Here is a 17131-nt window from a genome sequence, read left to right as displayed (position 1 = left end):
CAGGGTTAGATCCCCGGGTTGGGAAGATCCTCTGGAGAAGGGAATGGCAATCCATTCCACTATTTTTGCTTGGAGAATCCCATGGACACAGGAGACTAGCGGGCTACAGTCGGTGGGGTCGCAAAGAGTAGGACATGACTGAGCAACTAACACTACACAAAATATTATCCTGATGCAACTAAAGCACATATTTCTTCGGTAAAGCCTTCTTTTTTCTCTTTTATCTCTGAAAGACTTGAAATACTAGCCACCATGGGACCATGAAGGCTTGTCCAAACTGTAAATGAACACACTGGCATGATACACAGGACAGAGCATTATGCCTCTCCTTCCCACACTGAATGGGCTTCCCTTGTGGCTCAGCTGGTAAAGAATCTGCCTGCAATGCTGGAGACCTGGGTTCGATCCCTGGTTTGGGAGATCCCCTGGAGAAGGGAAAGGTTACCCACGCCAGTATTCTGGCCTGGAGAATTCCATCCATGGTGTCATAAAGAGTTGGACACGACTGAGCGACTTTCACTTTCACTTCTCACACTGAACATTCATAATAATAACAATGTCAATACTTATGGACTTTTACTGAGTCATTACTTGATGATCTATGTTTACCATTTTAATAACAATATGAATTAAAATTTACTCTCAGTGCTAATATATTTTACTAAATACCTTTCTTAACTTTTAATGATAAAACTAAACTTCAGACAGAGTCCCATGAAACTTAATTTCTTTGAATAATGTAGTTTGATCTATTGTTTAATTAACTATAAAATTTTAGAAAACTGTAAGTAAGATCCTTTTTAATTAGATAAACCTATAAATGCATTAAAGTGTTTGAAGGTTGTTTCCGTGGTCTTTCACACTGCTACGTGGAAGCCAGTGAGAGTGGCAGGAATAAATTGTTATTTTGACCATCATCATTCAGCATTCACATAGCTTCTTAGGCCCCCTTTCCTCCATAAGAAAAGAAATATCCAAAATAAAGTCATTTGGATGTTATTCTACTCAGCCTTCTCCATATTCAGACTGCTACGCTTTCTGCCAGTGCTGCTATTCCGAATTAGTACTGGTTCACCTTAAAGATACAGACATATTCGTTACATCACACACACACACACACACATTTCACTGCACTTTAATTTTATCCTCCAATCCCTTCAAAACCCAGAAATCAGGCCTTGATTAGGCCTTAATAAATTCTTACTTTCTCAATCTGCTTTTATTGACCAATATACAGTATGAACCAACCTCCTTGAAGATCTGTTATGTTTTCTTTTCAGTAATTCTTTTCTAAAGTATTTCCTGATAACCTCAAGCAACACCTTTATCTCTTTCTCTCCTCAGTATCTGTGGCACTTCACAATTTGTTTCTAAATCAGGGTCTTTCATATATTTAGTACCTTCTGCTGCTGCTGCTGCTGCTGCTGCGTCACTTCAGTCGTGTCCGACTCTGTGTGACCCCATAGACAGAAGCCCACCAGGGTCCCCCGTCCCCAGGATTCTCCAGGCAAGAACACTGGAGTGGGTTGCCATTTCCTTCTCCAATGTGTGAAAGTGAAAGGCGAAAGTGAAGTACCTTCTGAGATATACATATATATGTATTTTCTTTCTACTTTGCAGCTCAATGTCTAATTGGCCCATGGTCTATCTGATCTCTCACTAATATTGCAGATTAGTCCATATTCTAATTTTCTCTCTCCTTAGTACATTTTTTCTCTAATAATCACAAGTGCAAGCGATTATTATATTGATTTCATAAAAGTAAAAATTAAGACTCAGTGAAGTTTAATGAATTGTCATGTTTACAAAACAAACAAACAAACAAAAAACAACAGCAAAATATTCTGAGACTCAGTCCTAGGCTCATCTCACGGTATTTAAAATAATTGTGTATAAACTGGAAAAGGGGAAATGATATAGTGGGGAAAAATATTTCCCAAATCCCACCAAATCAATGATGCATTCCTCAAAGTACATTGGTCAGTGTCTCACTTTTCTTTTTATCTCTAAACTTTTAGAACTGCATTTTTAAAGAAGAAACAAAGAAGAATTAAGGAAGAATTCCACCATGACTGGTATCTCACTCCCAAATGCATCTTTAAACACGGGAGAAGGATTACTTGCAGACTTGGATTCCCTAAATATCGTTACTAAGATTAAAAGCCACCTGTTTTCAGACTTCAGAGAGAATACTGTTAAAAGACTGCAAGAGGTATTCCCAAAGGGTGGTCAACTTTGGCCATTACTGTCCTTTCACAGAGACATATAGACAACTTGAGTAGGTGCTACATAGGAATCTTTGTGTTGTCCTGACAAGAGATAATATATAGAGGCAGTTTTGAACACCCTATATCTCTGAATCTATTTGAAGATTTTCCTCAGTATTCATTAGAGATTAAATCTAAGCAAACAAAATCTCTTTAACATGTAAATGCTAGTAAAAGTCTAAGGCCAGGCTTTTGACGGCACTATATATTTATACTTAGAAGTCCATGTTTTTCTATCTCTACCTGTACACTTAGAAAGTACAAATTTAAAACAAAAACCATTTACATTGAAGAGAAGATGTAGAGGCCATAGCTTATAGCTTTATAAACAGTCATCTTCTTTGACAAAGGAAAACATCTGTCTCACATTCACTACTTGAGAACTGTTGGATTCCACCATGGAGAATTCTGATAATAAGTTAATTCTTGAAAGAGTTTCTGCCCTGTTTATTACAAAGGTAAGAAATACTGAATTCCTGATAGTTAATCTCAGCACACCGGAGAAGGCAATGGCAAGACACTCCAGTACTCTTGCCTGGAAAATCCCATGGATGGAGGAGCTTGGTAGGCTGTAGTCCATGGGGTCGCTACGAGTCGGACACGACTGAGCGACTTCACTTTCACTTTTCACTTTCACACATTGGAGAAGGAAATGGCAACCCGCTCCGGTGTTCTTGCCTGGAGAGTCCCAGGGAGGGGGGAGCCTGGTGGGCTTCCGTCTATGGGGTCGCACAGAGTCGGACACGACTGAAGTGACTTAACAACAACAACAACAACAACAATCTCAGCACACAGGGGCTTTGCCCTTTACATTCCAAACTAATGTAGACGCTAAAGAAAACACTTTATATCCTAGTTTCACAGTCAGTCAAAACCCGTTGTTTTAAAGGGTTAATATGATACTTTAAAATTTATTAAGATACATATCGATAATGTTAGGATTGCCACTGTAATCTTAAATCTGATATATAAAGAGCTATGTGCACTTACAAACCAACACATCTACACAAGACACCAGAATAAAGATTTACCAAGGGAAAATACACAGGTTTCTTTTACTTTGCTTTTTAAAGAAGGCTATACATACATTCTTCCATAAAGATAAAAGAGGGAGAATCTAAGAAAAGTATTCACACAAATTGAAAGACACTTTTCTCATTCTCACACTTCAGAATTTAATAAAAATGGTGATCTAAAAGCTATTTTAAAAAGCTGTAGCTCTAGGCCACAGGTATCTCTAACAAGAAAATATTATCTACTCTTTCCAGAAAAAAATAGTCTGCATTTCCAATAAACACCAATAACAAGTGAAAAAGGTACTATTGAAATAAGCTCATAGTAAGAGGGAAGAAAATACATTGCAAATACCTTTTAATCAAATCATTTCTTTAGACTTCACAAGATTAACCACAAGGTTTGAAGAACCTTGTGATAACAACAACTTCAGTTGTTATTTGATAACTTCAGTTTCAAGACATCTTCTAAACGAGACTTCCTTCAGATAACATGTAAAAATCATTTAAAACTTTTTGTTACAAGTTCTCCTAAGGAAGCATAAAATGCATACGCTTTCACTATTTCTTTCCTGACACTTTATTTAATACGAATTAAACTTGGAAAATGGATAACTTAAAAAAAAAAGTATCAATTAGAAAAAATACTTACAGATTTTTAATATCAACTGCCCCACGAAAAGCCTTCCTTGGAATTGCCTGAATCTGGTTTTCACTGAGGTCACTAAAAAAAAAAAGGGATAAAAGATCAAGTTATAAATATGATTTGAGAGTTATTTTAATAATTATTGAGAGGTGATAAGTCACTTTCCAAAAAAGAAAGCTAAAGAAACACTAAATCATTATAATTAAATTAATAGCATTATATGCAATTTCAAATACAAATATTTTGTATTTCTAATAGAAATTAAAAATTTGGACAAAATGGTCTCTTGAAGTAACTTTGCAGCTCTTTAATTCATAATAAATTATTAAATATGGTTCTCTTAAATTTAAGAGTTGATTCACTTCTGTTTAATAAAATATTTCTTTAAAACAAACAGCAAATCGTTCATAACTCAATTTTAAGGAGTTCTAAAGAAATAGTATTTGATATTTCTTCAACACCACTGATATAACTTAAGAAGTATATAGGAAAACAGTTCCTTTTAACATCCTAGAGAAGACTGGGCAAAACTGATAAAACCAGGGCAGTATGATTAAGTTTTCATAGCACTTTAAGTAATCTTGAAAATGGAACATGGCAGTACTGGCCCAACAATAAAACCCACAGTTCTTGCATGAAATATTAACAGCACATTGATTTAAAACCTTCTTTAAATAATTCTATTATAACCATAAACACAGACCATCTATATTTGCATTTTAATTTAATCGAGAAATACATTTTAATCAAGGGAACAAAAAGCACTCTTTGAGCTGAAAGGAGAGTTTGTAAAAATTACTCATCTCATGAAATGGATCATTATTTTCCTTTCAGAGTTCAGACACAATTCTATAAGCTCATATAGTATTATTAGCCTTGACAAGTAGGATATAAATACACAATGCAAGAAATGTCATCGAAAAGAGGAAATTGTAAATAACGCTACCACATAACAGAAAGCTGAAACAGCAAATAAATAAAGTATTAAAGTAACAACGAAGATACTAAAATTATCTTTAAAATTCAAAATAACCGACGCTCATGAAGGAAAGTGAAGCTACTGACCACGGGTATGTGGCTGATGAAACAGAGCCATTTTCCAATTATGCGGAGGCATACTGGACAAATTCATCGACAGCCTCTCCCGCAGGGCTTCTTATGACCAGAGCTGGTTGCTCACACAGTTGTGACCACACAATGGAGAGAACTGGCTGATATAGAGATTTAGTGTGTGGTTTTGACCTCATGAGCACCAAGTTTTAAACAACTGAGATTTGCATTTATATCTCAATATCTGCAATGTTCAAATTAAAAAAAAAAAAGGTTCGCTAAGCAATCTATAGAAACAAACGTTAGTCTATTTAAAGAGTAAAAGTCCTTAGAAAAAAGAAAAGTACATATATGTTTTATTCCAAATAGTGAATTTGTAAGATACGCTTATGTAGGTGTTAATGTAGCCATTAATGTCCTAACTGAACTGTTTTCAATAGCTTCAGTATATAAGAGTAATAAAACTTCATTTCCTTAAAAATCGCTTGTTTCGCCAGCTTGTCATTGATTCAGACTGACTTCCTTCCTTTGTTTAATTACATCAAATTAAGAATACATATTTAAAAGCCTTAATGCCAGAAACAGTGCTCAAAGGAGGCTACTAAGCTAAGAGAAGGTAAGAAAGATGCTAGAGAAAGACATTTCAGAAAGTAATAAGTGAGGAGGGAAAAAACTGAGTTCAAGCAAATTTAAATCTAGAGCACTTTTTGAAAACCAATAGTGATTTTATTGCTGTGCCTCTGTCAATTCAATGTTTTCTCATCATTTGTTTTGTTTTTCCACTTCTCCTAGAACAAAACAAAGACTACTTTAGAGACTGCGTGAGTGTGTATCTGTGTGTATGTTCAGTCATGCCCTACTCTCTGTGGCTCCACAGACTACAGCCTGCCAGGCTCCTCTATCCATGGGATCTCCCAGGCAAGAATATTGGAGTGGGTTGCCATTTCCTCCTCCAGGGCATCTTCCCAACCCAGGGATGGAGCCACGTCTCCTGCACTGCAGGCAGACGGATGCCACTGGGAAAGCACAAAGTGAATAAAAATGGCAGAGATGCTGACTTCAGATTTTAGTCTTTTTGATTGCCTCAGGCAGAATTCTAGAACATAAGAGAGGTTTTATTTTGCTAACATTTACCATCTTATCTTTTATATGAGAGTGAGTAACAGTTAGACTCGGAGCTTTAAGATCAATGTTTTCTGTGTCATTGCCCCAGGAGTAGACTATTCTATGGGGTCTCTGCTCTTGTGCCCACCTCACTCTAGCAGGCAACTTCAGTTATGGATCTCAGTTCCCTTTAGTTAAGTGGGCAATGTTCACCCATGACAGGAAAAAGAACCTAAACAAGTTTTTAGTACCTTCTGTATGTAATATTTAAATTTTAGAAATAATACAATATCAAAATTTATATTTTAAACCACATAGCCATCTTGTGAAGTAGGTATTATTATCAGTGTTATTATTACTTATTATTATAAAGAAACCAAGCTTCAGAGATGTCAGGTATTAGTGCTAAACAATGACATAGAGTGTTAAATTAGATACAGAGGAAATCCAGATAACTATTGAGTCAAGATGAAGGGATTTCTAAAGATGACACTGGGGGCTATTAAATCCATCTCAATATATCCTTTCCGTGACCTAAAACTTCAGAGATTTTTTTTTTCTTAACTCATCCTAGCCTCTGACTTGTTTCATTGACATTGTTGTGTGAAATAAATGGCACAAGCAAGAGTGTGGAGGTGCAAAGCAGAACTTTTCATGGGAGTAGCTTTTGGTCTGGTTTTCTTAGAAGGTGTAACATGCAGTGGAGTAATAACAGATGAGGTTGGAAGGAGAAATCAGTGGTGCGAATAGCAGGCATTTTCGTACCCACTGAGGAGTGAGTTCTTTCAGCTGACAGTGGTAGGAAGAGGGGAGTGGTGGATGGAAGCTGAGCAGGTATTCTTCCTTAGATTAAACTGTCAACAGAATTGAGCAGAATATCAGGGGTCAAAGATTCAAATCTAAATAACCAGATACAAGATTTTTATTATAGTTGGGGGAAAAGCAACGAAAATTTCAAACATTAAATAACTTAATAAAAACATTCATTATTTACTCTGACCTAGTTAATGGATGAGGCATCTCCCACCCTTTAGATAGAAAAGGTGCAAAAGATTGAGAGTAGTATCAGGGATGCATGAAGAACCAAACTCAGAACTGAATTGTACGTGAATGTGGATTAGGCAAGAGAGAGGAGATATGAGTCACTTTTAACTTAGATTGGAGGAACCATTAACAAAATTGGGAAATCAGAATTTACAGTGTCTATTGTGAGCTTGGCTGTAAATTATTTTTTTCAGTCTCACTATAGAGATGTGATTTTTTATCTCACAGTTTGATGACAACAAAGAGAGTATATGATAAGTAAAGCCTGAGTGGTACCATCTGAGAGGAGTGATTCAAAAGATCAGAGAAGTAACATTAACTGGAGACTTAGCTGACTCAAGCCACTTCCAAAATAAAAAAGGAAGTTTTGGAAATTTGCCGAAAACAATTGAGCTCAATATTTCTCATCCTCCAGTGCTGGTATGGGTGGTTGACAGAGATTTAAGGAGAGGGTAAACATGCCAGAGGAATTAACAGCACAGGCTACAGGCTGAGACTATCTGAGGTTGAATTCTTTAGCTCTTCCATTTATTAACCACGTGACCTTCGGATAATTGATTATGTTTTCTGTACCTCAGTTTCTTCATCTGTAAAATGAGACAGTAACAGGGTCTATATTATAGGGCTGTTAGGTGGATTCAATGAAATCATATTCTTAAAGTGGTCAAAAAGTGCCTGACATACAATGACTACTACAGAGGCACTGGTTACATACATGTTACAGTTATTTTGCTAGTCGAGACTATGTATATCTGCTCTGTTCCTTGAAAGACCATTGTAGGCAATGTGAGATTTTACTGATGAGATTTCATTGTTTTGTGAACTATGGGATATGAGAAAAATGAGCCAGAACTACTGAGTTAGCAGGATATAGCTGCCAATGGAAGAGTCTGTAATTATATCACTGGGCAATAGAGTGTAAAAATGTGCTTCAGAATAGGAAATGGCTTGATTGGAGTTGAATTTTAGGAAGATTAATCTGGAAATTGAATTCTGAAGCAGGCAGGGACAATTGGCAAAGAGGCGCACTGTCCAGTATTGTAGAAAAACGGTGGGTATCCAGTGAACTAGGCAATTCTTTTTGGAGAGTATTAAACAATACAGTGGAGAGTTGGGGTTAGGTCCAAACACAAGGTCTTTGATGCACATTAAGGGGCTTGACTGACATCTTGGGGAGAGTTTGGAACCATTCAACTTTACTCAGGAAGGCAACAGCAAAATGCAAAAATGTGAAAAGTATTTAGGGAAAACAAGTGTGGTCATTGAGGGATTGGGATGGAAGACAAAGGGGCTAAATTCGCTTTGCAAATTTTTGGACATAAACAAATGGAAAAATACCACATGCTTAGGGACTGGAAGAACTAAAATGTCCAAAATGATCTACAGATTCAATGCAATCCTTATCAAAACTCCAATGTTCTATTTTCCACAGAAAAAGAACAAACAGCCAACCCTAAAATTTATTTGGTCCCACAAAAGAACCTGAATGGCCAAAGCAATCTTGAGAAAGAAGAACAAAGCCAGAGTCATCACACTTTCTGATTTCAATCTATATTACAAGGCTATAGTAATAAAAATAGAAAGATATTAGCAGAAAAACAGGTCAATGGAACAGAATTGAGAGTTTAAAAATAAATCCACACATATATGAAAAATTAATCTATGACAAAGAAAAAATGAACATATAATGGAGAAAGGATAGCCTCTTCAAGAAATGATTTTGGAAAAATTATACTGCCACTTCAGTTCAGTTCAGTTCAGTCACTCAGTCGTGTCCGACTCTCCGTGACCCCATGAATCACAGCACGCCAGGCCTCCCTGTCCATCACCAACTCCCGGAGTTCACTCAAACTCATGTCCACAGAGTCGGTGATGCCATCCAGCCATCTCATTCTCGGTCGTCCCCTTCTCCTCCCGCCCCCAACCCTTCCCAGCATCACAGTCTTTTCCAGTGAGTCAACTCGTCGCATGAGGTGGCCAAAGTATTGCAGTTTCAGCTTTAGCATCAGTCCTTCCAATGAACACCCAGGATCGATCTCCCTTAGAATGGACTGGTTGGATCTCCTTGCAGTCCAAGGGACTCTCAAGAGTCTTCTCCAACACCACAGTTCAAAAGCATCAATTCTTCGGGGATCAGCTTTCTTCACAGTCCAACTCTCACATCCATACATGACCACTGGAAAAACCATAGCCTTGACTAGATGGACCTTGGTTGGCAAAGTAATGTCTCTGCTTTTTAATATGCTATCTAGGTTGGTCATAACTTTCCTTCCAAGAAGTAAGCTTCTTTTAATTTCATGGCTGCAATCAGCATCTGCAGTGATTTTGGAGCCCCAAAAAATAAAGTCTGACACTGTTTCCACTGTTTTTCCATCTATTTCCCATGAAGTGATGGGACCAGATGCCATGATCTTTATTTTCTGAATGTTGAGCTTCAAGCCAACCTTTTCACTCTCCTCTTTCACTTTCATCAAGAGGCTTTTGAGTTCCTCTTCACTTTCTGCCATAAGCGTAGTGTCATCTGCATAACTGGACCATTAGTTTCACACATAGAAACTAAAATGGAATCAAGACTTCAACATAAACATATGACAGAAACCATACAACTCCAAAAAAAAAATAGGTGGTCAGCACCTTGACATTGATCTCAACAATGATTTTTTTCTAGACTTGACCCAAAAAGCAAAAGCAACAAAAGCAAAAATAAGCAAGTGGATATACATCACACTAAAAAAGCTCTAGCAAAGAAAACCATCAAAAAATGAAGAGGCAACCTACAGAACTGGAGAAAACATTTGAAAAACATGCATCTGATAAGGGATTAATGTCCAAAATATACAAAGAACTCATACATCTAAATATCAGAAAACAAATAACCTAATTAAAAATGGGCAGAGGATCTGCACACCCTTCAAAGAAGACATATAGACACATGAAAAGATGCACAACATCACAAATCATGAAAATGTAAATCAAAACCACAAGGAGATATCACCTTACACTTATCAGAATGATTATCATCAAAAATACCACAGATAACAAGTGTTGGCCAGGACGCAGAGAAAAGGGAACACTTGTGAACTATTGGTGGAAATGTAAATTGGTGCAACCACAGTGGAAAACAGTATAGCAGGTCCTCAAAGATTAAAAATAGAACTACCATATAATCGAGCAATCCTATTCCTGGGTATACACCCAGAGGAAACAAAAGCATTCTCTTGAAAGAGTATCTGCACCCTTATTGCAGCGTTATCAACAATAACCAAGATACAGAAATAACATGTGTCCATCAAAGGATGAATGGATAAAGAAGATGGAACGGAATATTATTCAGCCTGGTAAAGAAGGAAATCCTGCTATTTGCCACAACATGGGTAGACCCTGAGAGCACATGTTAATAACTCTAATAAGTCAAACAAAGAAAGACAAATACTGTATGATCTCATTTATATGTAGAATCAAATAAAAGTGGAACTCACAGAAAGAACATATTGGTGGTTGCCAGCGGTGGGAAATTGGGGGGTGGGTAGGAGAAATGAGTGAAGGTGGTAAGAAAGTACAAACTTTCAGTTATCAGATTAAAGTGCTGCTCTGGGTGTGTAATGTACAGCACTGTGACTGTATTTAACAATAATGTATTGTGTATTTGAAGATTCTAAGAAGGTAAATGTTAAAAGTTCTCTTTACAGATTTAACTGTGTGTGTGTGCTTAGTCACTCAGTTGTGTCCAGCTCTTTGCAACCCCATGGACTGTTCTCCAGGCAAGAATACTGGAATGGCTTGCCATTCCCTTCTTCAGGGGATCTTCTTGACCCAGGGGTCGAAGCCGGGTCTCCTGAATTGCAGGTGGATTCTTAACCAGCTGAACTACCAGGGAAGCCCTTAAATTTTATGAGGTAATATGGTGGGATGAGATTTTAGAGAATACCCAAGATACTTCTGTTTTAGGGCTTCTCAGGTGGCTCAGTAGTAAAGAATCTGCCAGCCATTGCAGGAGATCAGGAGACATGGGTTCAATCCCTGGGTCTAGAAGATAACCCTGGAGAAGGACACGGGAACTCACGCCAGTATTCTTGCCTAGGAAATCCCAAGGACACAGGAGCCTGGTGGGCTATAGTTCATGGGGTTGCAAAAGAGTCAGACTCAACAGAGAGATTAACACTTTTTACTTTCGCTTTCAATGGATATTAATAGAACATACTGCAGTGATCATTTAGTAATATTTCAAATCATTTGCTCTACACATTAAATGAATATTATATATGTCAATAAACCTGGGAAAATACAAAACATTTACTGCAAATTATCAGGTGTGATTTGGAATTTTCCATGTGAATTAAAATGACTAAATACATTAAATCTGAAAGTCTGGTTTATTCATTTTCTGACATGATAAGAAAGTGAGAAGAGCCGGAAAAGACTGTCTCATTCTGAAGCTAATCTTGGTAGGAAGGATATGAATACAGATGAACATAAGTAGTTCCAAACAGAAAAGGCTACTTGGTATTTGCACAGTTGGAAAGATATAGGCCTCCCAGAGCCAGACCTGAGAAAGTGAAAGTGAAAGTCACTCAGTTGTGTCCAACTCTTTGTGACCCCTTGGACTATACAGTCCATGGAATTCTCCAGGCCAGAATACTGGAGAGGGTAGCCTTCCCCTTCACCAGGGGATCTTCCCAACCCACGGATTGGACCCAGGTCTCCTGCATCACAGGCAAATTCTTTACCAGCTGAGCCACAGGGAAACCCAACAATACTGAAGTGGGGTAACCTAACCCTTCTCCAGGGTATCTTCCCAACCCAGGAATCGAACTGGGGTCTCCTGCATTGCAGGCGGATTCTTTACCAACTGGGCTATCAGGGGATCCCTGGCAAGTGGCACTAGTAGTCATCACCCTGGAGTTTCCCATTTTAGATCCTCTCCTTTCTACTCCATCCAACTCATCCATAAAACTACTTCAGCAGCATCTTTAATCAAGCTCCTCTCTCCCATTTTCTACTGTCATAGTTCCTGTTGGATAACAATAGTCATCACCATTCTATACATGACTGAGATTCCAAACTCATATCTTTGTCTTGATTTACAATCCTTAACAATATATCCTCCACACTGGCACCACCTTTACATTTCCCAAATTGAAATCAAGTCCAACTGAAATAGCCATCTCCTGAATTCTTACATGGTTCAGTTAAGAGGACACCATCCTTACAGAAGTTCAGACCAAAAACTTGGGAGTCCTCATCAACATCTAATATTCTTCTACACCCAACATGCAATCTACTAGCAAATTCCCTGAACTGTTCAAAATATCTTCAGAATCTGGTCTATCTACAACTCTGCTCCCATGACAAAGTTACCGCCCCCCTTCTCTGGATTATCTTCATAACTTCCTGTCTCTCTGTGTTCCCTTTGCCTTCTTATAATCATAGTTTGCCATGTCTCCAATCAAAATTCTTCATTGATGTCCCATCTTAAAAGGAGGGGAAAGCTCAAAGCATTACAAGGTCTACAAGACTCCCAAATAATTGATGGAAAAAAAGTAGTAAGTTATAAGCCTGAAGTTGGAGCACTGATAAGTAGCAAAATCTGGTATTATATTCACAGCAAGGGGAAATCAGGAAAGAAAACTGGACTCTTGAAAGTACTTTTAAATATATTGGTATCAAGGCAACACAGGAGAGGTAAATATCACTGTTTTACAAAACCTTGAGATATTAAACTAGAGTTCAATGAAGAGATGAGAGGGAGAAAAACAGATTAATGAGTCTGCAGTCCATGGGGTCACAAAGAGTCGGACACGACTGAGCGACTTCACTTCCACTTTTCACTTTTGTGCATTGGAGAAGGAAATGGCAACCCACTCCAGTGTTCTTGCCTGGAGAATCCCAGGGACAGGGGAGCCTGGTGGGCTGCCGTCTGTGGGGTCGCACAGAGTCGGACACGACTGAAGCGACTTAGCAGCAGCAGCAGCAGCATATCTTTAAAAGAAATCACTTTTGTCCAATATATGAATGGTCTCTTCAGAAATTATTGGTGCTGTTTCTCTACTAAAAATTGTCTTGCAAGTGTGGACTTAACAGCAACTTCAGGTACTCAGCAACCAAAGCTTTATCAAACACAGTAGTAATAATACACATCTAGTTTTCTTCTGGGCTTCCCTAGTGGCTCAGTGGTAAAGAATCCGCCTGCCAATGCAGGAGATGCAGGTTTAATCCCTAGGTTGGGAAAATCCCCTGGAGAAGAAAATGGCAACCTACTCCAGTACTTTTGCCTGGGAAATCCCATGGACAGAGGAGCCCAGTGGGTTAAAGTCCATGGGACTGCAAAAGAGTTGGACATAACCTGGCAACTAAACAACACTTTTCTTCTAATTTCTAATATGCTTTGATAATAGTGCTTTCTTCCACATAAGAAAAAGTGTCAACAGGTTTTTACCTAACTTACGGATGACAGTTGCAAGACTCCAGAGATACCTAAATATGTTCAATTTAAAATTGATGGATAAGATAATACTCAAAGATAACTTGCATTGGTAAAGTATTCACTGCCAGGTGATACACTTTGATTTGTTTCTATAATCATATCAGAAGTACTCTTTTATTACTATTTGGAGCAAGGAACTGAAGTTTACAGAGGTTATGCAATTTAGCTGTTTTCATATAGCTAGTCTTATAGCTAGCTCTTATGTCCCATAAGAGCCAAAATTTCCTGAGAACATATACTGAATAATTCACCATTGCATTGCCAAGGCCTAATATAGTGCCTGGCTGTGGTCATGCTAACTCGTTTCAGTCATGTCTGCCTCTTTGAGACTCTATAAAGCATAAATAAAAATGTCCACAACTGATTAGGGAATTAGGATTATACTTATTGACATTTAGATTTCCAAACAGATTATTTATTTAATAGGTACTCAGTGTCTCCTTTAGGATATATTACATGAAAATGTCATGGTTTACTCCCGATAAATTAAGACCACGATATTATTTTCTTCCCAAAGATATGGTTAAAAATATTATTTTAAAATAATATTTTAAAAATATTAAAATAGTATATATTATAATATTAAAATATTATTTAGTGAGATCAATATCCGAATATCTTTACTGAGATCAGTATGATAAACGTAATAGCAAAGTTAGAATCATGGTGTTAGTATAAATATTACATACTTCAAGTGGAACACAGTCACTGAAAATCTTTATTAAGCCTACACAATAGTCTCAGTTTCAGCTGATGGACATAAAATCTCTGTAATTTTCTCAATATTAGGCCCAAGGATATGTGTGATTCTCATAATTTAGTCCATAAAACATGAATGCAAATAAAGAAACAACAGTTTCCTGGATACAACCCCATGTATTTGTATCTGGAATTGCACTATTCATGTGCTGAGGCATATCAAAGATGTGATACTCTTTTTTCGTTAAAAAAGTCTCAATATAGTCAGTAAGACCAGCATACATATATATATGAATAAAGAGCAAACACATATTCATGGTAACATGCATGAGGAAACTAAATAATGAGTGATAATAAGAATGATATGACATATAAATCAGGAAATGCTTTAGCAAGGGGAAAGCATCTGGGTCTTAGGAAAAGCAGTGGGGATAAAGTGTTAAGAAGAAATGGGAAGCTGTTTCAAAAGAGACCAGCATAAGAAGACCAGAGACATACGGATATATTAAGGATGACATTTTTGGCGCTGAATGGAAAGAAAACAAAATTTTGCTGCATTTAACTATTAATTAGAAGGAAAGAGAGTTTGTGTCGGGATCCCAGAACATTCAAATAAGATGACTATGGATTTTCAGTTAATCTTATTAGCAGTAAGAAACAAGGTGCTGCTGCTGCTGCTGCTAAGTTGCTTCAGAACAAGGTGAGCGAGTAATAAAACAAAACAAAATAAAGCTTCAGAAATCTTTGTGCAAGAATGACTAGAAAATAATATCTAACAATGTCTACTTCAGAACATCCAGTCTTATTGTTTTTCCTCCCCAGTTGTTCTTAAAGATATACTTACAATGAAGGGTCTGCCAATATATATACTCAATTCTGACTTTATAAAAACTGCTCTATAAAGATAGCCAACCATCAGCCTTGCCTTCCAGAATTTACATATTCTAATTAAAAAGTGATTCTTAATGGCTATGAAAATATTTTCAATTGAAGGCAAACTTCAACTGGAAAGCTACAAATCAATGATTAATAAATAAAATTGGCAAACTCAAATCTCAACAAATTATGATCCCCACCAAGAGAAAAGTTTTACAAATAGACTTTAAGAGTTTTACTGAAATAAAATGTATGTACCTAAAAGTCTATCAGTTTAGACTATACAATTAAATGGTTTTAGATCATTTAGAGTTGTTTAGCAATGATATTTTAAATTTAGAACATTTTCATTACCCCTAAAAGAAACTTTAGGCTCATAAGCATTCACTCCCCTCTTCCTCTCCCATCTTGTAGCATGTATCCACAGCTCATTTTCTATTGTCAAACAACATTCCATTGTATGGATATAGCACACTTGTTTACTCTTCAGTTGATACACGCAACAGGCTTTGTAAAGCAATTTAAAAATTAACAACTACTTGTGCTGGGGACAAGTATATTTAATATGCTCTTTGATTTCTTTGTGATAGTTTTGTTTTTGATTTAATATATCATTTGTTTAATATAACAGAATCCCAATTATTGGCCCATGGCCATCAAGGAGTGGTTACTACTTTAAATCATCTTAAACCCTTTCAGATACCATCCTCTCTCAGAAGACTTGTTGGCTTTGGTTCAATTGTTTACATTGAGTTATAGTGTTCTTCCCCTAATTTTACCTCCATAAACCCACAACAGCTCTACAATATGTGACATTCTTTTGATCATGCTCATAGAATTGATATAGGCTATAAAAACAGCTCTTGATTTCTTCAGTTTTGAACTTGGGATAAAACTTAGTGGGAAGGGAGTTGGGAAGGGGTATAGGATGGGGAAGACACATGTATACCTGTGGCTGATTCATGCTGATATATGGCAAAAATCATCACAATATGTAAAGTATTCTCTTAATTAAAATAAATAAATTATTTAAAAAAGTTAAAGAAGCAGAGAATAGAATGGTGGTTGCCAGAGACTGTGGGGAGGGGAAATGAGAAGTTACTAATCAATGAGCATGAACTCTCAGTTATGTAAGATGAGTTTTAAGAGATACGCCGTACAATGCTGTACCTACAGTTAATATACTGTATTGTACACTTAAAGTTTTGTTAACAGGGTTGATCTCATGTTAAATGTTCTTATTAAAAAATAAAAAATAATAATCTGTAAATGTTAGGATGCAAACAAATAATGGGAATAGACATATTTTCTTATCAATGTTTTTATCCACATATGCATAGCCATACTGATGCTGATTTGAAAAAGCATTAAATTATTTTTTTCTAAATGTATGTACATTGAGACAGACAAAGACAGAGAAGAAATAGAGAAAAAAGAGAGAAAGACATAGAGATTAAAAACTCACTGTCTGAAAGCACGGGTATGTGTGCGTGTATATATATATATATATATATATATATATATATTTGGTGTGTAGATATCTTAATTACAGATCACTACTTGTAATTTAGGTAGAAAAATAAAATATTTTGTAATATATTACGAAGAAGAAAGTTTTTCTTCTCAGATTTAAACAGATCTCAATGATTTTCAACTTAAAATAATCCTGTATTACTATAACTCCTGATGATAATTTGAGAAACCTCACGTGAAGTCTGGAATAGTCTCCAGAAAATTTAAATAGGAGGTACAATGAAAATAATTGGCAAATACACTCATATAAGCACTCTTTACAGATCTTCACTTAATCCATCCATTTCTAAAAAACCAAGGCAACTTTCAAGAATATGTTCTTTTTAATCAGCACATCTCTCTTACTTGTTCTAAAGATTTTTAAAAGGTAGAATGTACTCTAATGGCGCTGAAATACTGCATCAGCTTTTAACAA

The 17131-nt window shown here is 36.6% G+C and overlaps 1 protein-coding gene across 2 annotated transcripts in view; it reads right to left on the bottom strand.

Moving 5' to 3' along the window:
• SLIT2 (slit guidance ligand 2) overlaps positions 1-17131 on the bottom strand; it is a 415143-nt gene that overhangs the window by 154703 nt on the left and 243309 nt on the right. For both annotated transcript variants that reach the window (XM_055434236.2, XM_055434237.2), the window contains exon 5: positions 3933-4004. In XM_055434236.2, coding sequence (XP_055290211.1) covers positions 3933-4004 — 72 coding nt within the window. The remainder of the gene's footprint in view (positions 1-3932; positions 4005-17131) is intronic.

This window comes from Moschus berezovskii, chromosome 5 (assembly GCF_049115385.1).
Source record: "Moschus berezovskii isolate FMDL1 chromosome 5, NW_MosBer_1.0, whole genome shotgun sequence".
Taxonomy (NCBI): domain Eukaryota; kingdom Metazoa; phylum Chordata; class Mammalia; order Artiodactyla; family Moschidae; genus Moschus; species Moschus berezovskii.
This window is presented reverse-complemented; position numbering and strand designations above follow the sequence as displayed.